Source organism: Arachis ipaensis, chromosome B9 (assembly GCF_059453495.1).
Source record: "Arachis ipaensis isolate K30076 ecotype BB chromosome B9, ASM5945349v1, whole genome shotgun sequence".
NCBI classification, from domain to species: Eukaryota; Viridiplantae; Streptophyta; class Magnoliopsida; order Fabales; family Fabaceae; genus Arachis; species Arachis ipaensis.
Genome location: NC_142444.1, coordinates 26,367,558 through 26,390,565, shown reverse-complemented (window position 1 = coordinate 26,390,565; position 23,008 = coordinate 26,367,558). Strand labels below are relative to the sequence as shown.

Sequence of the window (23,008 nt, the reverse complement as noted above, 5' to 3'; positions counted from 1 at the left end):
GTGTTTGATTACATGTGCCATAAAGGTAGTTATCTCCTTTTTCATATGCTTTTTTCGTACACTTTTCACAGTCAACATAGTTATCTCCATTGAGTAAGTTTGAGATGTTGTGTAGTTCGAAAATAAATTTATTGTGCTAAATTTGATGTAATTTGAAGGAATAGTGATAAGAGACTTATATAAGTAATTCAAATAGTATGGGATTTGAATATTTGTAACGTAAAATTTATTATGATTAATAATATTATTATGACATTTGTAATATGGATGTTTATTACATTGAATGAGTTATTTATAAAAATTAATAAAAAAAATATAGGTAACCAACAACATTTTTTAACAATGTGAACAATGTGAATTAATAGGGTTAAAAGAGTAAATTAATCTTAAGAGTAAACTACCATTTGTACCCACGAAAGTTGAAAATGCTGACACATCTACCCATAAAAAAAGAAAATTACTATTTGTACCCATAAAACATGAATTTCATATAACAAAATTATCCAAACACTAAAAAATCACATAAAAATCCCAAATTACCCTTATCATCATCTGCATCATCTTTTCCCTTCCACTACCACCACCATCACTAACCATATCCTCTCTCTCTCTCCTTCCATTTTCTGAGCTTGTCGCCACCGTCAGAGTCCGTCAACTCTGTCAACTCCTTCCTCTCTCTCTTTCCCTCTCTTCCCTTCTGTGATTTGCTTCTCTCACTCTTCTACTTTTTTAAATGGTTGCGTGATGTAGGTTCGGTGATCTCTGAGTTTGCAGATTGGGGAAGAGCGGGTGGAACCGCAGACTGGACATGGGCTGGATCGGAGCTCTGTGTCAGCAAGAGATGGATGGCTAGTTGGAACGGGTAGGGGTAGCGGTAGCGATCAGGCAGCGGTAGCGGCTCTAGGATTGCAAAAGGCGGCGAAAACAGAAGGCGACGGTGGTCCGAGGCTCGCGGAGGTGAGGCGAGGGAAAGAAGAAGAAAGAGAGAGGGAAACGGTGGGGGAGGAAAGAAAGGGGGAAAGGACGCGGTGGCAGCGAGTGGAGGTTGGGTGGGACTTGACGGCACCAGCAACTGTTGAGTGCTGCGGTGATGGTTACGCAGAGGAGCAGAGAAGGGAACAGGGGTGAGAAGGGGCGAGAGAGATGAAGAAGATAGGAAATCGGGTGAAGGGGCGATAACTTGGTGGTCACCGATGGTGGTGCGGTGGTTTGAGACAATTTGCTTTTTCTATTGTTGTTGTTATTTCTTTATGTGAAGAAGATGACAATGGAGGTATAGTGGTGGTGGTGGTGATAGTAGTGATGAAGGAAATGAGCTGGTAGTGCCTTTGAACTCAAAGTTTGGCTCAGGCGAGGAAGAGACAAGGAAGGAGAAAAGGAGGGGTGGATGATGCGGATGATGATAAGGGTAATTTGGCGTTTTTATGTGATTTTTTAGTGTTTGGATAATTTTGTTATATGGAATTCATGTTTTATGGGTACAAATGGTAATTTTTTTATGGGTAGATGTGTCAGCGTTTTCAACTTTTGTGGGTAGAAATGGTAGTTTACTCTTAATCTTAAATTTAATTAGTAGCATTAAATTAGGATATAGTGTATTTTTATTTGATTAGTGGTTGTTCATATTGTTCAAGATGGTCATTGTTTACCTAACACTCTCCAATCCATATACACTACAACAAAGAAAAACAAATATCGTACTTTTTTAAAACCAATCTTTTGAACTACCTATCATCACTATTGATTATATCAACATTATTTATAAACAATCTGATTAACTATGGTGTTCTACATAATTAGAATACTTTTAAGTTTTTCATCTTTCTTTTTAAACATAACATTATTAGTTTCGACACCAAGAGGTAAAATAGAACATGTACAATCAATATTCATTGTACATACTCAAAGCAATTAGTTAGAGACTCTTGTAAAATAGTACTCAATTAATCTTCTTAAAACACCTAAAGAATTTTATCATAATATTATGGTGTCAGTTAGAATATGACAAGACTTTACAAAAATCAGAATATGACAATGGGAAAATTTTTCCAGAGGAAGGATGGAAATAGCCAAGCTCTGAAAAAGAATCCACAACCTTGTATCTTTCAAGAAAATTGATGTTGTGTCCATCATATTTTCGTTTGTAATCGACATCCTAAATATTCTGCAATGATTTGCACTAATGTTGTTTGAATCGCACATCATCCACCAATCGGCCAATGCAGTGCTCATTGGCAGTTAGTAAAATATTAATTCCAATCAACCATTCAATCAAATCGAATCAAAATAAAGAGGAGTAATCAATATACAGAAAAAGAACAATTAAATGAAGAAAATGTGCCAATACCACTGGTCACAGCTGCGGTTCAAATTATAATTAGATGGAGGGTTTATGTCTTTTAAATAGATTCTTATTTTTGGATTTCTGTTATTTTTTTCTAACAGACGTCTATTTAATTAGACTTGGTCAAATTTTTTTAAGATACGGTTATAAAATTTAAAATTCAACTAAAGATATTATTATAGACTTGATTCTAATTAATTTAAATCAAATTTTATTTTAATAGATTAGATATGATATGATATGATTGGATTTAAATCAATCAGAACATAATTAAGTCGTAGTTGCTTCCCTTAAATAAAGTTCCACTCCTCTTTCCCTTCTTAAATATTTTCATTCTTGGCTTTCAAACAAGTAAGTCATCGTTGATCTTGATCACAATGACTACAATGTCTAATGATGAGTTATTAGAGATATTGTCTTGGTTACCTGCAAAAGCAATCCACAAACTCAATTCTTCTTCAAAACTCTTTTCAGAGCTTCCACAAACTCCATACTTTGTAGCAAACCAAGCAAAAAACTCATTGAAGAAAGATCATCCTTCATGCTTCTTCATTCAAAGAGATAACAATCTGAATCACAACGACCACGTCGAGTTGCATCCTTTGCCGGGAGAGGAACTTTCCTCCGGCGTCCCTGAAAACATGCTAGGATTCATCGCGCGCTCGCGGCTCAAGATTCTAAGCTCAAGAAACGGTTTACTTCTTTGTCTTCATCGAACAGAATTGTTTATTATCAATCCAGCAACTTGTTACCTTTTACACATTTTCCTCCCCAACCACTTGCAGCAGCGAGGGAATCTTCATAGTATCTCCATGACACTGGAATGCGACTCTGATGATTACAGGTTGATTCTTTTTTACAATGAAGATTGGAGTTCACATTTTGATTGCCATGTTTATAGCCATAAACAAGGTGCTTGGAGCTTAAGGAAGAACTGTTTCTTTGCTGGATCTAGGAATTTGAAATTTGACATGCCTATGATTTGCAATGGCGCCATTCACTTCATCTCGGATTACTACAGTTATCTTACTGAAGATAGCACTTCTTTTAAGCCTTATATCATGTCTTATGAAATCACGAACGGCGATGATGAAGATCAAAGCATTGAAACCAAGTTTTTAAGGATTCCTAAAGAAGCAAGAAGGGGTTCTCATGATGACAGTTGTCATATGAATATTTTCAAATGGAGAGAAGTTGCTGGCTATCAAACTATTTGCTTAGTTAGATTGAGAAAGCGTGTGTTTACGGTTTGGATTCTAACAAACTATGAATCGAGTTCGTGGAGAAGGATCAAGAAGGTGAGAGTGAAAGGAATGGGTTTAGTGGAACAGAACCCTGTGATCAAAGGCTTTACCGTTTTGAATGGTGATCTTGTTTTTGCTACGAAGAAGAAGGTCTATACATATGGTTTAACTAGTGAGAAATATATGGTGCTCTCAAAAATTTGTGACCATGGGTGTGACTCTAGATTTGTTCGTTTGTTCCTTATTCAGATACTCTTCGTCCATGTGGAATTGGTGCCAAAAGTTTGCGTCCTTATCTTTAATTAAGGAAACATGACAAGCCGGAAAAGTTAGAATTAGACACATTAAATTACTTAATTAGGTTTACATAATTAGAGAATGAACAAGACTCTAAATTTTATTTAATATCAAATATATTTAGATTCTGAAATTTTTTTTGTCGTGGTTGAATATAATCCCATTGTATGATTAACAATTTTAATTTTTATAATAATAATAATAATAATAATTTTCTCTTATTATTATGGAGAGCTCAAGATGATCTTTATCATATGGGAAACTCAAGATGATTATTAGCATCCCCAAGTAGGAAATGAAGGAGCACAGTTCTTTGTATAAGCAAGGAGAATAATGTGGAAGAATTTTAAGGTTGACTGCAAAATTGCAAATGCTCTTGATGTGGTTCAGGCTCCATGAGAATTTTTTATTTCTTGAATCATTGTTCGAGTATTTTAGTCAATTAAATAGATTTTGATACAGGTGTAGTAACGGGGCAGTTAAATGTCAACTTGTGAACTATTTGTAAACTATGGCATATATTCACAAGTTGACATTTAACTGCCGTGTTACTGTACCTGTATCAAAATCTATTTAATTGACTAAAATGCTCGAACAATGATTCAAGAAATAAAAAACTCTCATGGAGCCTGAACCACATCAAGAACATTTGCAATTTTGCAGTCAACCTTAAAATTCTTTCACATTATTCTCCTTGCTTATACAAAGAACTGTGCTCCTTCATTTTCTACTTAAGATGATAAAGATCATCTTGAGTTCCCCATATGGTAAAGATCATCTTGAGCTCCCCATAATAATAAGAGAAAATTATTATTATTATTATTATAAAAATTAAAATTATTAATCATACAATGGGATTAAATTCAACCACGGAAAAAAAATTCAGAATCTAAATATATTTGATATTAAATAAAATTCAGAGTCTTGTTCATTCTCTAATTATGTAAACCTAATTAAGTAATTTAATGTGTCTAATTCTAACTTTCTGGCTTGTCATGTTTCCTTAATTGAAGATAAGGACGCAAATTTTTGGTACCAATTCCACATGATGAAGAGTATCTGAATAAGGAACAAAACGAACAAATCTAGAGTCACACCCATAGTCACAAATTTCCGAAAGCACCATATATTTCTCACTAGTTAAACCATATGTATAGACCTTCTTCTTCGTAGCAAAGACAAGATCACCATTCAAAACGGTAAAGCCTTTGATCACAGGGTTCCATTCCACTAAACCCATTCCTTTCACTCTCACCTTCATGATCCTTCTCCACGAACTCGATTCATAGTTTGTTAGAATCCAAACCGTAAACACACGCTTTCTCAATCTAACTAAGTAAATAGTTTGATAGCCAGCAACTTCTCCCCGTTTGAAAATATTCATATGGCAACTGTCATCATGAGAACCCTTTCTTGCTTCTTTAGGAACCCTTAAAAACTTGGTTTCAACGCTTTCATCTTCATCATCGCCATTCGTGATTTCATAAGACATAATATAAGGCCTAAAACAAGTGCTATCTTCAGTAAGATAAATGTAGCAATCCGAGATGAAGTGAATGGCGCCATTGCAAATCACAGGCATGTCAAATTTCAAATTCCTAGATCCAGCAACAAAACAGTTCTTCCTTAAGCTCAAAACACCTTGTTTATGGCTATAAACATGGCAATCAAAATGTGAACTCCAATTGTTATTGTAAAAAAGAATCAACATGTAATCATCAGAGTCGCATTCTAGTGTCATGGAGACACTATAAAGATTCCCTCGCTGCTGCAAGTGGTTGGGGAGGGGAATGTGTAAAAGGTAACAAGTTGCTGGATTGATGATAAACAATTTTGTTCGATGAAGACAAAGAAGTAAACCGTTTCTTGAGCTTAGAATCTTGAGCCGTAAGCGCGCGATGAATCCTAGCATATTTTCAGGGACGCTAGAGGAAAGTTCCTCTCCTGGAAAAGGATGCAACTCGACATGGTCGTTGTGATTCAGATTGTTATCTCTTTGAATGAAGAAGCATGAAGGACGATCTTTCTTCAATGAGTTTTCTGCTTGTTTTGCTACAAAGTATGGAGTTTGTGGAAGCTCTGAAAAGAGTTTTGAAGAAGAATTGAGTTTGTGGATTGCTTTTGCAGGTAACCAAGACAATATCTCTAATAACTCATCATTAGACATTGTAGCCATTCTGATCAAGATCAACGATGAATTACTTGTTTGAAAGCCAAGAATGAAAATATTCAAGAAGGGAAAGAGGAGTGGAACTTTATTTATGGGAAGCAACTACGACTTAATTATGTTCTGATTGATTTAAATCCAATCATATCATATCATATCTAATCTATTAAGATAAAATTTGATTTAAATTAATTAGAATCAAGTCTATAATAATATCTTTAGTTGAATTTTAAATTTTATAACCGTATCTTGAAAATTTTTGATCAAGTCTAATTAAATAGACGTCTGTTAGAAAAAACAACAAAAATCCAAAAATAAGAATCTATTTAAAAGACATAAATCCTCCATCTAATTATAATTTGAACCGCAGCTGTGACCAATGGTACTGGCACCTTTTTTTCATTTAATTATTCTTTTTCTATATATTGATTACTCCTCTTTATTTTGATTCGATTTGATTGAATGGTTGAGTGGAATTAATATTTTACTAACTGCCAATGAGCACTGCATTGGCCGATTGGTGGATGTTGTGCGAGTCAAACAACATTAGTGCAAATCATTGCAGAATATACAGGATGTCGGTTACAAACAAAAATATGGTGGACACAACATCAATTTTCTTGAAATATACAAGGTTGTGGATTCTTTTTCAGAGCTTCGCTATTTCCATCCTTCCTCTGGAAAAATTTCTCCCTTGTCATATTCTTATTTTTGTAAAGTCTTGTCATATTCTAACTGACACCATAAATTTATGATAAAATTCTTTAGGTGTTTTAAGAAGATAAATTGAGTACTATTTTACAAGAGCTCCAACTAATTGCTTTGAGTATGTACGATGAATATTGATTGTACATGTTCTATTTTACCTGTTGGTGTCGAGACTAATAATGTTATGTTTAAAAAGGAAGATGAAAAACTTAAAAGTGTTCTAATTATGTAGAACACCATAGTTAATCTGATTGTTGATATAATCAACAGTGATGATAGGTAGTTCAAAATATTGGTTTTATAAAAGTACGATCTTTATTTTTCTTTGTTGTAGTGTATATGGATTGGAGAGTGTTAGGTAAACAATGACCATCTTGAACAACATGAACAACCACCAATCAAATAAAAATACACTACATCATAATCTAATGCTACTAATTAAATTTAAGATTAATTTACTCTTTTAACCCTATTAATTCACATTGTTCACATATTGTTAAAAATGTTGTTGGTTACCTGTTAATTTCTATAAATAATTGATTCAATGTAATAAACATCCATATTACAAATGTCATAATAATATATATTATTAATCATAATAAATTTTACGTTACAAATATTCAAATTCCATACTATTTGAATTACTTATATAAGTCTCTTATCACTATTCCTTCAAATTACATCAAATTTAGCACAATAAATTTATTTTCGAACTACACAACATCTCAAACTTACTCAATGGAGATAACTATGTTGAATGTGCAAAGTATACGAAAAAAGCATATGAAAAAGGAGATAACTATATTTGTGGCATATGTAATCAAACACCACAATATCCAACAATAAGGTAACTCTATATACTTTTCATAATCCCATCTATCAAATTATTAGTTACTAACCCAATACTTATTTTAGGTTCAAAATTCAATTAAAAGTTTCAGATCAAAGTGGTACAACAACTTTTGTACTATTTGATGGCGAAGCAAAAAAATTGTTGGGTACAACTGCTTAAAATCTAATGGCCAAGAAAAATAATAACATTGAAGCACCACCCCAATTGAAAAATTTGTACAACCTCACTTATATTTGAAGTCAATGTAAATGATTTTAATCTTAAAGAAAGTTCTCAACAATACACTATTACCAAGACATTTGTTCCAACCAAAAACACTAAATTTTCACACCTATTTGTTACCAAGACATTTGTTCCAACCAAAAATACTAAATTTCAACACTCATTACAACAAATAAAACAGGTAATACTAAAAAAATAACTTATTTTAGTTATTTTAGACATAATTTTATTTCTAATTTAAATTATTCATTGATTATAGGAACCAACTTCGTCAACACTAATATCATCAGACGAAGATCACATACCCATCAAGAGATTAAGGAGAAAGAAAACTATACAAATTTAAGACACATCTTCGGAAGAAGAACATACTTGCAAAGATGGAACAAACAACACAATAGAAAGTACATATAATTCAATAATTCATAAAGTACATGCCTTCACAAGAACTTACAAAGAAAGAAAAAAATAACAACTCTAACAACAACTAATAAAAAAAAGAGGACGAGCGCCACATAAAAAGACCAAGTTCATCAACTAAAACAAATGCAAAAATTAAACCACCAAATAAAAATGTCATTTTGTACATACAACTCTAATATCCAATCTTTTGTACTACAAATTATTTTAAATAAAATACCTTTTAAATTTAACTTTAGTTTACACATTTAATTTAATTCTACAAAACATAACAATTTTTAATATTTATTATATACTATCATTAATTTACCGCCCCGCGCATCGCGCGGGTCTCCTTCTAGTTAAAGAAAAAGTTAACAACTTAATGCAATCCCCAATCCGAATCCATCTCATCAACCTGGTCCAAGTGAAGTTTCGGACCCAGAAAAAGAAGCAAGGCAGGCAGGAGAGAGAGAAAGGCACCTTACTGAGCTAAAGACTATCGTATGGGAATTGAGGGTGGAAACACAATAGAATTGAATGTGGTAAAACACGTAACCAATTTTATATCCTGAACCTACTTCATATTTGTCTGAGCTACTAAGTGTCCATTGAATATGGTCTAATCAATCGGCTGGTTTAATTGTCAGGATTCTTAAGCAGATTTCAATTGGAAACAGAGATTCTAGAAGAGGTTGGTTCCATTCACGATTCTCTGTCATCAAATTTTCAACCCAAAAAATATTGTGACGGAGAGGGTTATAATCTAGATGGAAGCCAAAGATCAGAATATATTTGTATGCTGCTGCCAGTGCCTACATTGGTACATGAATAAATTTAAAAAAATAAATAAATAATATTTTTTAAAAGATCTTTCAAAAATATAAAATTAATTTAAGATTCAAATAGGGTTAAAAGAGTAAATTAATATTAAATTTAATTAGTAGCATTAAATTATGATATAGTGTATTTTTATTTGATTGGTGGTTGTTCATGTTGTTCAAGATGGTCATTGTTTACCTAGCACTCCCCATTAATAAATTAATTATTGGAGTTATAAATTTGTTGTATTGTTTACAATGGTAAGATATAATAAATATAGGAATATGAATTTAATGTCTTTGTAAGTTATAAATTTGGTTAGACACTATTAATTTCTAATTATTGTCGTTGGTAATTATTGTATTATTTTTTTGTATGCTTTATTTTTTTGCTGATTTGGAAATAATAAATGATTTGGCAAAAATTGAGTGGTTGATTCTAAAATTTTGCCAAGTAAGCAATGTTGCTGACATGGCATTAGTAAAGGAAAAGAAATATCTTAAAAATAATGTGGGTAAACTTATGTATCTACTTTTATATATTAAGAATAGATTGTTTACAACGGTAAGATATAATAAATATAGGAATATGAATTTAATGTCTTTGTAAGTTACAAATTTGGTTAGACACTATTAATTTCTAATTATTGTCGTTGGTAATTATTGTATTATTTTTTTGTATGTTTTATTTTTTTGTTGATTTAGAAATAATAGATGGTTTGGCAAAAATTGAGTGGTTGATTCTAAAATTTTACCAACTAAGCGATGTTGCTGACATGACATTAGTAAAAGAAGAGAAATAACTTAAAAATAATGTGGGTAAACTTATGTATCTACTTTTGTATATTAAGAATAGATTGAACGTATTATTAGTTGATTCACTTAATATTAATACGATAATGTAAGAGATAATTAATAATTTAATGGTATTTTATTTAATTTTATATATATATAATTACATACTTATTATATTTAAAATTATCCATTTATTTAAATCTTCGATTCTTAAATCTTTATTTAGGTATTCTTGATATTTCAAGTTTGGTTTTGCTGCAAATCAATTTTCTTAAACTAACAACTAGAATAAATTAACAAAATAGTAAATAAGTAAAGAATAAGAGAGAAAAAATTAAAATAAATATATTTACTAATTATTAGCTAATATATATATATATATAGTGTGTGTGTGTGATTTTTTATAATTTTTAACTTTATCAAATCAGCTAAATTTTGGCAAATATTTATGATAGCGCGTTATGGCCCTTCATCCATTCAATTTTTTAAAAGGTTTTCGTTTTAATAAATAAACAAAATTGTAGTTTATTCCAATATTATTTTTCGATTGTATTGTAATATAATTAAGACTGTTACGAAAATAAGGATTAGAGTTTGAGAGAAGGAGGAGAGAAAATAGAAAGAAGGATAGATAATTCTATTATTTGATTATATAAGAGTTATTTATAGCCAAGAGTCCAACTTTTAGTCAAGGGTCCAATGCCTCGCTAGGAGATCTACAATAAATATATTTATAACACTTTTCTTGGATGTCCTTATTATTAATAGTAGACTAGTGCCTCGTTAAAAAATCTTACTAATATATATATATATATATAATAAAGAAAAAATATTACACTTTCTTATAATACGTTAGGTAGCTGCCTCATTAAAAATTTTACTAGGAAAAATCCAAAGTGGGATAAAAACTATAGTTAAGAAAAGGGTTAAGTATGGTTTTGGTCCCAAAAGTTTTGTGCCAGAATCGAAACCGTCCCTCTTCTAATTTTCGATTTAGAATCATCTTTAATGTTTTTTTTTCGTATTCAAATCGTCCTTTTAATTTTTTTTGGACAAAAATACCCTCACCACTACTAACACAATTACCTCCTCCACCACCACCACCACCACCAACACCAACACCACCACCACCACCACCACCACCACCACCACAAACATCACCACCAACACCAACCAACAGCAAACAACAGCAAACAGAAATCAACAGAAGAACAAAACAACAGCAACTTCTTCCATTAACAGCAATTCAGAAATCAATCAACGGCAATTCAGAAATCAAAACAAGAACAAAACCAACAATGATTCAACAAATCAAGAAGCAGAAGAAGTAGAAGACGAAGCAAAAACAGAGATCGAATCAAGAAGCTGAAGCGGCGAGGCGGCGACGAGCAGTGGTGAGGCAGCGAGGCGGCAAGAAGCAGCAGCGCGAGTCCTTCTCCCTCTTCGCGTCTCTCTCTGTCCGATCTCTCTCCTCTGGCATGGGTGGCTGGCGCGACGGTGAGAGTTAGGCGAAGAGATGAGGGCTGGGCGGTGAGGCGCTGGGCGCAGCTAGCGGTGAGGACTGGGCCTGGCGGTGAGGTGCTGGGCGCGGCGGTGAGGGGCTGGCTTCCCCTTTCCCTCCCCTCCCCCTTACCATTTTCCTTCCCCCCCTCCCCGACGCGTCCCCCCCCCCCCCCCAACAACACATTTTTTTTATTTTTTTTTAATTTTATAACTTCTTTATTAAAATAGGAATAGTTTAGGAATAATATAAAAAATATTAAAAATGACGATTTTAATACGAAAAAAACGTTAAGGACGATTTTAAATTGAAAATTAAATGAGGGACGATTTTGATTCTGGCGCTAAACTTTAGGGACCAAAACCATACTTACCCCTTAAGAAAAAGGGTACGGCCCGTATTACTCACCCTGATAATTACATCACTTGATATCTCTTAGTTGGCACATTCGTATCTTGTATAGTTGTATACTAGTTTCTCAAATGTTGAAATAGGTAGTGCTTTAGTGAACATATATGCTAAATTATCATTGGAATGGATTTGTTGAACGTTTATATCACCACTTTGTTGAAGATCATGAGAGTAGAAGAGTTTTGGTGAAATGTGCTTTGTTCTATCTCTTTTGATGTATCCTTCTTTTAGTTGACGTATGCAAGTAGAGTTATCTTCGTGTATGATTGTTGGCATTTTCTTCACAGGTAAGCCACATATATCTTAGACATGTTGATTGATCTAAGCTTAACACATTCTCGAATTGCTTCATGAATTGCTAATATTTCTGCATGATTTGAGGATGTTACAGCTATAGTTTGCTTTGTTGAGTGCCAAGATATATCTGTGCCTCCACATATGAATAGATAACCTGTTTGTAATACGCCTTTATGCGGATCAGAAAAAAAATCTGCATCTGCATATCTAACTAATTGAAATGTTGATTCGTTGGAGTAAAATAAATTCTTATCAACAGATACTTGAAGATATCTTAATATATGTTTGACACCATTTCAATGTCTTCTAGTTTGACAAGAGCTAAATCTCGATAACTAATTTACCAAAAAAGCTATATCTGGTCTTGTATTGTTAGCGGGATACATTAGTGCGCCAATAGAACTAAGATAGGGTACTTCAGGACCAAGTGGCTCCTCATTATTTTCACATGGTCGAAATGGATCTTTATTCACATCTAGTTTTCTCACCACCAATCCACCATTGAAGTACTCAATGGGTGCGCCTTATTCATGTAAAATTTTTTCAAAAGTTTCTCAGTATAAGTTGACTGATGGATGAATATACCGTCTTTCAAGTATTCAATTTGTAAACCAAGACAAAATTTTGTTTTACCAAGATCTTTCATTTCAAATTCTCTTTTTAAATAATCCCAGTTTTTGGAATATTTTCAGGTGATCTAATAATATTTAAATCATCAACATATACTGCAATAATAACAAATTTGGATTTAAATATTTATTATGAACACACATGGACATATACAGTCATTTTTGTATCCATCTTTCAATAAGTACTCACTGAGACATTTATACTACATAAGCCCAGATTGTTTTAATTCATACAAGAATTTTTGAAGTTTTACTGAACATATCTCCAGAGAATTATTGTATGCTTCAGGCACTTTGTGTCCTTCAAGGACTTTCATATAAATTTCTTTATCAATTGAGCCGTATAAATAGGCTGTAACAACATCCATTAGGCGCATGTCAAGTTTTTCATGCACAGGCAGACTAATCAGATATCTTAATGTTATTGAATCCACCACAGGAGAATATGTTTTCACATAGTCAATACCAGATTTTTGTGAGCACCCTTGTGCTATTAGTCGTGCTTTGTATCTTTCTATTTCATTTTTCTCATTTTGTTTGCGCACAAAAATTTACTTGTATCTCACTGATTCTATACCTTCAGAAATTTTGACTATAGGACTAAAAACTTCACATTTTCTAAGTGAAGTTAATTCAACGTGAATTGCGTCTTTTCATTTTGGCCAATCATCTCTCTGCCTGCATTCCTTGACAAATTTTAGTTCATGATCCTCATCTTGCTTTGCTATTTCTACAGCATTATTATAAGCAAAAATATTGTCGACAATAGTATTCTTTCAGTCCCATATTTTTTCGGTAGTGACATAACTTATCGAGATCTCTTCATTTTCAGGTACCTAAACCTCTTCAGAGGTTTCATCAATAGTTATGTCTTCATATCCCTTTTGAATATTTTCCTCCATATTGTGACCATCATGATTGATTATCTCTCTCCTTTTTCGGAAATTTTTATTTTTAGAACCGATTGGTCTTCTACACTTTAGGCGTGGATTGCTTTTATTTGCACTAACAATTTGTCCTTCCGAAATACTTGTTTTTATTGGTGCATTTGCAGTTGGAATGTGAGATTTTATTACTCTCTTTAGGTCAGTAAATGCGTCTAGCAATTGGTTTGCAATATTTTACATATGAATTAACCTTTGTACTTCTATTTCACATTGTCTAGTGCGAGAATCTAAATGTAATAACGACAATGTATTTCAAATAATTTTCTTTTTTAACTGCTTATTTTCTTCCCCTAATTTTAGAAAACTTATTTCATCAAAGTGGCAATCAGAAAATCTTTCCTTAAATAAATCACCCGTCGTGGGTTCAAGATATTTTATAATTGAGGGGGATTTATAACCAACATATATCCCCAATCTTCTTTGGGGTCTCATCTTTGTGCATTGTGGTGGAGTAATTGGGACATAAATCTCGCACATCTAAATATCCTAAGATGAGAAATATTTGCCTCCTGACCGTAAGCCAGTTGTAAAGGAGAGGATTTTAGGTAACTTGTTGGTCTTAAATGTATAAGTGCTGCAGCATGCAAAACAGCATGTCCCCATGCTGAAATAGACAGTTTAGTTCTCATAAGTAATGGTCTAGCTATTAACTGAAGGCATTTAATCAATGATTCTGCTAGATCATTCTGAGTGTGTACATGAACAACATGCTCTTCTATAGTAATTTGACATACAATAATTATTAAATGATTGTGACCTAAATTCACCAGCATTATCAAGGCGTATTGTCTTTATTACATAGTCTGAAAAATGGTTTTTTAATTTAATTATTTAAGCTAACAATCTCGCAAACGCCATGTTGCGAGTTGATAGTAAACAAATGTGGGACCATCGTGAAGATGAATCTATTAAAACCATGAAATATTTAAATGGTCCACATATATCACCATGAATGCGTTCCAAAAAAGATGGTGATTCGATCCCAATTTTTTCTTATGATGGTCTTGTAATTAACTTTCCTTGAGAACATGCAGCACATGAGAATTCATTAAATTGGAGGATTTTATGTTCTTTTAGAGGATGACCAGATGAATTCTCGATGATTCTTCTCATCATAATTGAACCCGGATCACCTAACCAGTCATGCCAAATTGTAAATATATTTGTATTTGTAAACTTCTAGTTTACTATGGCATGTAAATGCACATTGCTAATAGTGGTGTAGTACAACCCCAAAAAAAGAGAGGATAATTTCTCCAACACGCATTTTCTCCTGATCTCATAGTTGTAATATAAAGGTATTCCTTGTTTTCTTCTATTGCATTTTCTATATGGTATCAATTTTGGCGGATATCTTTAAAATATAGCAAATTTCTATGAGACTTACTTGATAGTAGTGCATTATTTATGAAGAACTTAGTTCCTTTAGGTAATACTATAGTAGATCTTCTAGAGCCTTCAATCATTTTTGCACTACGTACAATCGTACTTACATTTGTTTTCTTTGTAATAAGAAAGATAAAATATCTTGTCTCTAAGTATTGTATGTGTTGAAGCACTATCAATGAAACATATTTTTTCATTGTTGAATTTGAGAGAAGCGTGAGAAATATCCATATCTTCATTGCGAAAAATAAAAATTACCATTAATGAAAAAAATAAAAAAAAAATTTAAAAAAATTTGAAATTACAATCAAAGGAAGAAAGAAAATAAAAAAAAAACTAGCTAAAAAATGATTTAAAATGAAAGATTTATTGATTAATGTTCTTTTAAAAAGAAAATTGCATCATCCAAAAAAATGTCATTGCTTGGGCCACCAAAATCAAAGGTTAAGGAAGTCATCAAGGACTGCAAAGATATCATTGGTGGATTTTAGATTCGTTTCAACACCGTTAGCTTCAACTTCATCTCTTTGAATAGTCAAATTGGTCTCTTATTTTTTCCCTTTCCTCTTGATAGAGTCTTGATATAGCTTGACAAAATGTTCAGGGGTACGACATGTACGCAACCAACGACCTTTTAATCTGCATCAATAGCACAAATTTTTCACATTTTGTGAATCATTTCTCGGAGCACGCTTTTCATGTTTATTTCATTTTTTATTATGGGTAGGAGCCCTATTGTTCTATTTGTCATGCCCATGTCCATGTCCACGTCCACGTTCACGGTTTTGACCAGTATTTTGATCGTGATTTCTTTTATGTTTACGAAATGCCGCATTCACTTTAGGGATCGAAAAGCGGTTGAGCCAGCAGGACGGACTTCATGGTTCTTCATTAATAATTCATTATTTTGTTTTACCAATAGGAGACAACCTATTAGATTAGAATACCTTTTGAAACTCTTTTTACGGTACTATTGTTGCAAAACCACGTTGAAAGTATAGCATGTGGAATAAGTTTTTTTCATTAAGTCCTCATCTGTGATATTTTGGCCACACAATTTCAGTTGAGAACTTATTTTAAAAAGTGTAGAATTGTATTCACAGACTGTTTTAAAATCTTGTAGCCTTAAGTGTTCCACTCATAACGAGCTTTAGGCAACAGTACATTTTTTTTTTTGTGTTCATAATTTCATATCTCTCTTTCAAATTTGTCTATAGTTCTTGTGAATATTTAACAGTCAAGTATTCTACTTTCAACCCCTTATGGAGATGATGACGCAAAAAAATTAGTGTCTTAACCTTATCTTTGCTTGACGATTATACCTCTTTCTTTATGATATTTCCAGACTTTTTGGATACCAAGTGGGTTTCAGCATCAAGCGCCCATTCTAAATAATTTTTGCCGGTTAAATCAAGAGCGGCAAATTTAAACTTTTACCAATTTGACACGATAGCTCTATAAATAAAAGCAAGTAATTAATTAAGAATAATAATGTTAATAATACATACAAAAAGAAAGGAAGATAAGTAAAATGATAAAAAAATAAAAAAATAAATCAATTTACTTCAGGAAATTGATAAAATATATTATTTCTTTTAAGATAGTAAAAATAATTTAAATAAACTATTAAAGTTATACATTTATTGCTGAGAATATAAATAAAATTGTGATACTAGCAATATAAGTGCTATATCTTTACTTAAAGGAATAATTATGTTTATCATTCACTTCAAAAAATAATTATGTTTATAATTAATTATTATTCACTTTGAAAAATAATTTTGTATATGATTAATTATCATTCACTTTAGAGAATGATATTAATATTAAATAAAATGTTATATTTATGTAAAAAAAATAAATAAATCAAATAAAAAATAATATAACAAACTAAAGAAAAAATGAAAAAATATCAAAGAAACAAAGAAAAAATGGCATACAAAACTGAGAAAAGAAAAAAAAGATGGCGTTACGTACATGATATTACATGATATGCATATATGAATTTATATGAATTTAAAATAAAAGCATATGCATATATGGATTAAAAAAATGCATTTATAAAAAAAATGATAAAATAGTTATTTATAAAAATGCAACATAAATTTTATCAAGAAGTGTTGGGATGAGATTGAAACAGAGTTTACGACAGCTGTGTTAGGGTTCTTTCAGACGTCTAAGTTACCGACAGACTCTAATATAACATGGGTTGCTTTGGCACCGAAGTTCACTGGGGCTAAGGAGATCAAGGACCTCCGACCAATTAGTATGGTTGGTTGTGTATATAAAGTGATATCGAAGGTATTGGTGAGGAGAATGAGATCAGTTATGCCAGGCCTGGTTGGAGAGACACAGAGTGCGTTTGTCAAGAGGCGGAAAATACATGACGGGGCTCTTATTGCATGTGAAACGGTACATTGGCTTAAAACGAGGAAGAAGGAAGAGGCAATAATCAAGCTGGACTTTCAAAAAGCCTACGATAGGGTAAAGTGAAATTTCGTGGATATTGTTCTGCAGAAAATGGGTTTTGGGCGAAGGTGGAGAGAGTGGGTTATGGAGTGTGTTAGCACAACTTCTATGTCGGTGTTGATAAATGGGTCGCCAACAAAGCCGTTCAAGATGGAAAGAGGTTTGCGACAATGTGATCCTCTATCTCCATTCTTGTTTGTTCTTGTTGTGGATGTCCTACATAGAATGATTGGAGTGGCAGTCAGGAACGGTTGGATAGCTCCATTACTTGTTGGGAGAGACAATATAGAACTGTCACATCTCCAGTTTGCTTATGATACTGTGTTATTCTGTCCACCAGAGGAGGAAACTATTAAAAATTACAAGAGGCTGCTTTGTAGTTTTGAGGTGATGTCGGGGCTAAGTATCAACTTTGACAAATCCAGCTTGATCCCAGACAACTGTGAACAACAGTGGGTTCAAAGTATGTGCAGCTTGTTGGGGTGCAAGGAGGCTGCTCTCCCGGTCAGGTACCTTGGAATCCCTTTAGGAGCTAACCCAAGGTTAGTCAAGACTTGGAAGCCAATTATAGACAAAGTGAAAGAGAAGCTCGGCTTATGGAAATCAAAGACAATCAACAAAGCGGGGAAGCTTGTGCTCATCAAAGCAGTTCTGAATAGCCTCCTGGTATATTATTTAAGCTTATATAAGATGCCGAAGGGTGTTCAGGAGAAACTTATTTCATTACAGCGAAGGTTCTTGTGGAGTAAGGAGGATGGCAGGAAGGGGATGGCTTTGGTTAACTGGGAATTGGTCCAAGCTCCAAAAAAGCTAAGTGGGCTAGGAGTTGGTAATGCGATGCTTCGTAACACATCTCTCCTGTTTAAGTGGTGGTGGAGGTTCTCAAAAGAGAAGGGTCCGTTGTGGAAGAAGGTGGTTTGATCATGTAATAGTCTCTCTCCTACTAAATTATTATCTTCCCAGACTTTACCTACTATAGGGGGCCCGTAGAAGGATATCTGTCAGTTACAGATCAGGGAGCAACATATAAGAGACAAGATGATAAATGGCTTGTCTATGTAGATTGGCGATGGCATGAAAATTCTTTTTTGGGAAGATGTGTGGCTAAGTGGTGGTCCTCTAAAGGAAAGGTTTCCAAGACTTTTCTTGGTTTCAGACCAAAAAGGATCTGTCATAGGGAACTGTGAATTCTGGGATGGGTTAGAGTGGATTTGAAACTTCCAGTGGAGACGTGAGCTTTTCCAATGGGAGATGGAATTGGTGAATCAACTACATGATGCTTTGAGACAGGTTAAACTAGCTTTTGATAGAGAGGATAGAGTTGTCTGGAAGTTTGACAAGCAAGGCATTTTTTCTACTAACTCATTTGTACAGGTCTTGCAGGTGGAAACACTACCGGAAGAGGTAACAAGCTATAACTTCACGAAGACTATTTGGAAAGGCTTAGTCCCCCCAAGAGTGGAGTTGTTTGCCTGGTTCGCTATAGGCAGGGTGAACACAAAGGAAAGGTTGTGTCGTCTCAGAATCATTAATCAGGATGAGAATGTGTGCGTATTATGTAATCATGATGTGGAATATATTCACCACTTGTTTTTTGGCTGTAAATTTACCTGGCAGGTGTGGTGTGCTTGGCTATCTAATTTTGGCATAAAATTGTCTGTTCCGGGTACCCTCAAGGAACACTTTGAAAGCTGGACAGGTGCTACAGGTAGAAAGGAGGAACGTAAGGTGTAGTTTATAAGTTTCTTTGTCATTGTATGGAACGTCCGGTTGGAAAGGAACAGGAGGTTGTTTCAGAATAAAAGAAAAAGTGTCGAAGACATCATCAACATGACGCGATTTAACTATAAGGAGTGGAGGTGTGAAGATCCTTTTTGTTGTTAATGGTAATGCCGGAGATGACATTGGGATGCATATATATTCGCTCTGACAAGTTACTAGGTGGATATAACAGACTTTGTTTTATCTTATTTTTATTTTGTTATTGTCTCTACTTTGTGCTCTACGTTCGTGTTGAGCTTCTTTGTTTAAAAAAAAAAGTTATTTATGATATATATATATATATATATATATATATATATATATATATAAAGAAACGTGAATGTATATATATAAAAATTGACAATGATGTTTAAGAAAAGGGGAGAAAATAAAGAAAGTAGAAAGGAAAAAATAATTACTTAGTCGTAGAGTAAAACTCATACTGATAACGTGTTATGAAAATAAGGATTAGGATTTGAGAGAAAGAGAAGAGAGAATAGGAAAAATGATAGATAATTATATTATTGATTGTGTACATTAGAAAATATGAAAGGAATTATTTATAGCCAAAAGTCCAACTCTTAGCGAAGAGTCGAACACCTCACTAGAACATCCAAAATAAATATATTTATAACAAATACTACAATAATTTTCCATCTTAAATGATTGTTTTGGCATTTCATCTATTATAATAATTTATTTCTATTAGGTATGATTTACGTAGTATGAATTATGTTTTACTTTTTTACCTACCATCCATTACTCCTGAAAAATCCATCTTAATTGATTTTTCTTGTTCAATAATAAATCATTTAATTTCTTCTCATTTAATTAGTTATATATATATATACCATAAATTTATTGCCTTAAGTCAATTTGTTTATAGTAAAATGTTAACTAATTAAAATATTCTATTTAATTTGAATAATTTAATATTATATACAAATAAAGAATTGTACATTATTACGAACTTATTTATTTAATAATAAAAATTATAATTATGATTTAAAAACTTTTTAATTGAAGACAGGTTTTAACAAAAATAGTCTTGAAAAATTATATATTTGGATTATATATAACCCTAAAATTTCAAATATTGATATAAAATTATTTGATACTCTTTCGATATGCATTTAAATTAACATAATATATACTTCTTTAATATATGCAAAAAAAATTATTTAATGAGATAAACTGCAAAAATTGTACTAAAAAATTTATATCATTGACAAAATAATCCTGAAAAATAGAATAAATAAGTACTTGAAAGAATAAAAGATATGAAAAAAAATAAAAATAATCTTATTTTATAAATAAAAAACAAATTTTTTATTTGGCAAACAACTTATGAATTTGATCTGAATTTTTATGGGAATATTAGCATAAATATTCAAAAGGTGAATGCAAAAAATTAGAGCAAAATCCAATCACTGGAACTTTTTTTTTTATTTTTTTAAATTTTTTATTATTCACCAAAAAAAACACAAAAGAATCTTTTGGGATGAAATCACTAAAATTTTAAGATGAAAATGTATTTTTTTTAATTATGATTGTAAGAAATTATATCAAAATTTAATATCAATTTTTTTTTTTTTGAAATTATATATCTAATATCTATTTTTTTTTATCATATCATTGAATCTCTTAAATTTTATCTGTCATTTATATCTTATGAAATTATTTTGTCATCAATAATATAATATACATTTTCGGTTATTATTTTAATAGTTTGTTGTTATTTTATGGATACTCTTAGGGATATATAGCTGTTTACAAGAAACTAATTAACGTTAGTGGTTAGTAGTTCTAACAAGTGACTATAAAAGGAAAGACTATGTAGATGACTAAACTTATAACGAAGGGAAAACTATGAAAGTTGCCACTTGCCAGCAGCACAAAATTAGGCCCTATGGCCAACCAATCATGCACGAGGTTCAGATAAATGTAGATATATAAATGGATAGGGCTGCATGAACTTTCTTCAAATTAAATTGTATACGTGCATTGCTTAAACTAACGACAAGTGTGTTTATATTATGATATGATGTTTATCAATTTTAAAATCCAATCCAGATTTAGCTTATAATTTGGTAGTCGTTTTGCGACCTTTGTCCCCCTTCAGATTCAAGCCAAGCTGGCTTCTATTGTACACATAATAAAGATATAGAGCATCACGACATATACATAGCTTTCCCTAACCCACTTCATGTTTAACCCAACCGACGCCGAAATTATTAACTTATCACTAAATTACTCCTCTCATAGATCAAACATCTATTATTTGATGAGTTAATAGTTAAATTAATTCTTAAAAGATAAGTTATTTTTTAAATGGAGACTACTTCAATAAAGATATTAAAAATATCTTTTTTTTAAAGACGTTTACACGTGTCATAATATTACTGGATATTTTTATTAAATCGATTAATAATTTATTTTTTAATAAATCAGAATAAAATCGGTTTATTATAACAACAATAATAAATCCAATTATCCACACTATAATTATTAGACCCAATTTATCCAATCAATTTACACAATCTAAATTGAGTCATGTTTAAATTTTTTTATAAAAAGATAAATATATTCCTGATTTTTGTTTTAAAAAAAAAAACCATAATCCAGTGGGTTATGTAAATTGATTGGTTCGATCAGATCTGATAATATTGGGTTTATTGTTATTATTATAAAAAAATCGGTTTTATTTTAGTTTGTTAAGAAATTTAAAAATAACCGGTTCATTAATACGTCCAATAATAATACGACACATGAGTGTTTTTACAAAAAGACGTTTTACGCGTCTTTATGGGAGCATCCCCTTTTTTAAATTTGTCTCTGAAAATTTTTTTCAATCAAATTAGTTCTTCAAAGATTACGAATTAATCATATCTGTCAGTTATTTCACACACAATTTTTTATAACAATTGATGATGTGAAATATTAACTAATAGCATACATGACACATAACATGTTCAATTAGATATTGACTAAATATGTTTACGAAAATCTATCAATTTAGTTAATAGGTCATATTAGGAATAAGATTTTTGTGATATGAAAAATGACTAAATTAATAAATTTTCATAAATATATTTGTTCAATATCTAATTAGACATATCAAATATTATATATATTATCAATTAACATTTTACAACATCCATCTTTAAAGAAAATTGTTAATAGAGTGACTGGAGGACAAATATGATTAATTCGCAATCTTTGAATGACCAATTTGATTGAAAAAAATTTTTCAGAATTTAATTTGAAAAATGTCTTATCTTTCAATGACTAATTTGACTATTAATCCATTATTTAATAAAAAACATAAGTATAATTATACAAAAAAAATTATCATTTATTTTAGTTATCCACACTGTAAACGAGATAAGTAATGTGATGTTTTTCGATAAAAACGCTCATAAATACTTATTTCCGTAATTAATATATTTATTTTATTTATTAAAAAAAATCCATTTATTAACCAATCTTATAGAGTAAGGTGATATGATAGAAATTAGAAAATACATCAATTATAGAAATAATCAAAGAAGTAATTGTAATTCGTTATTGTTAATTGTTTTAAATTCTCATTAAAACTTTATAATTCTTTATCTATACAATTTTTTTCATATAATCAAATTAAAATTCTTCTATTTAAATTGATGATATCTTTCTGTATTAGCACAAGGTTATATTAGTGCTTAATTAGAATATAAAACTCTCACTAAAGAAGCTTTTAATATCTACTTAACACATT

At 31.6% G+C, this 23,008-nt stretch overlaps 2 protein-coding genes across 2 annotated transcripts; one reads left to right on the top strand and one right to left on the bottom strand.

The window, feature by feature from the left end:
* Positions 1–2,721: 2,721 nt before the first annotated feature.
* On the top strand, positions 2,722–3,894 carry LOC148544080 (uncharacterized). The gene has a single exon (XM_088498857.1). The coding sequence runs from the start codon at positions 2,722–2,724 to the stop codon at positions 3,892–3,894; it is 1,173 nt and encodes a 390-aa protein (XP_088354983.1).
* A 994-nt stretch (positions 3,895–4,888) lies between these two features.
* Positions 4,889–6,061, bottom strand: LOC107615255 (uncharacterized). Its single transcript, XM_016317349.1, has one exon. The coding sequence runs from the start codon at positions 6,059–6,061 to the stop codon at positions 4,889–4,891; it is 1,173 nt and encodes a 390-aa protein (XP_016172835.1).
* Between the last annotated feature and the right edge of the window lie 16,947 nt (positions 6,062–23,008).

Excerpts from the sequence above, each read along its gene's own strand:
- LOC148544080 (XM_088498857.1), top strand. The coding sequence starts at position 2,722 with ATGACTACAATGTCTAATGATGAGTTATTAGAGATATTGTCTTGGTTA.
- LOC107615255 (XM_016317349.1), bottom strand. The coding sequence starts at position 6,061 with ATGGCTACAATGTCTAATGATGAGTTATTAGAGATATTGTCTTGGTTA.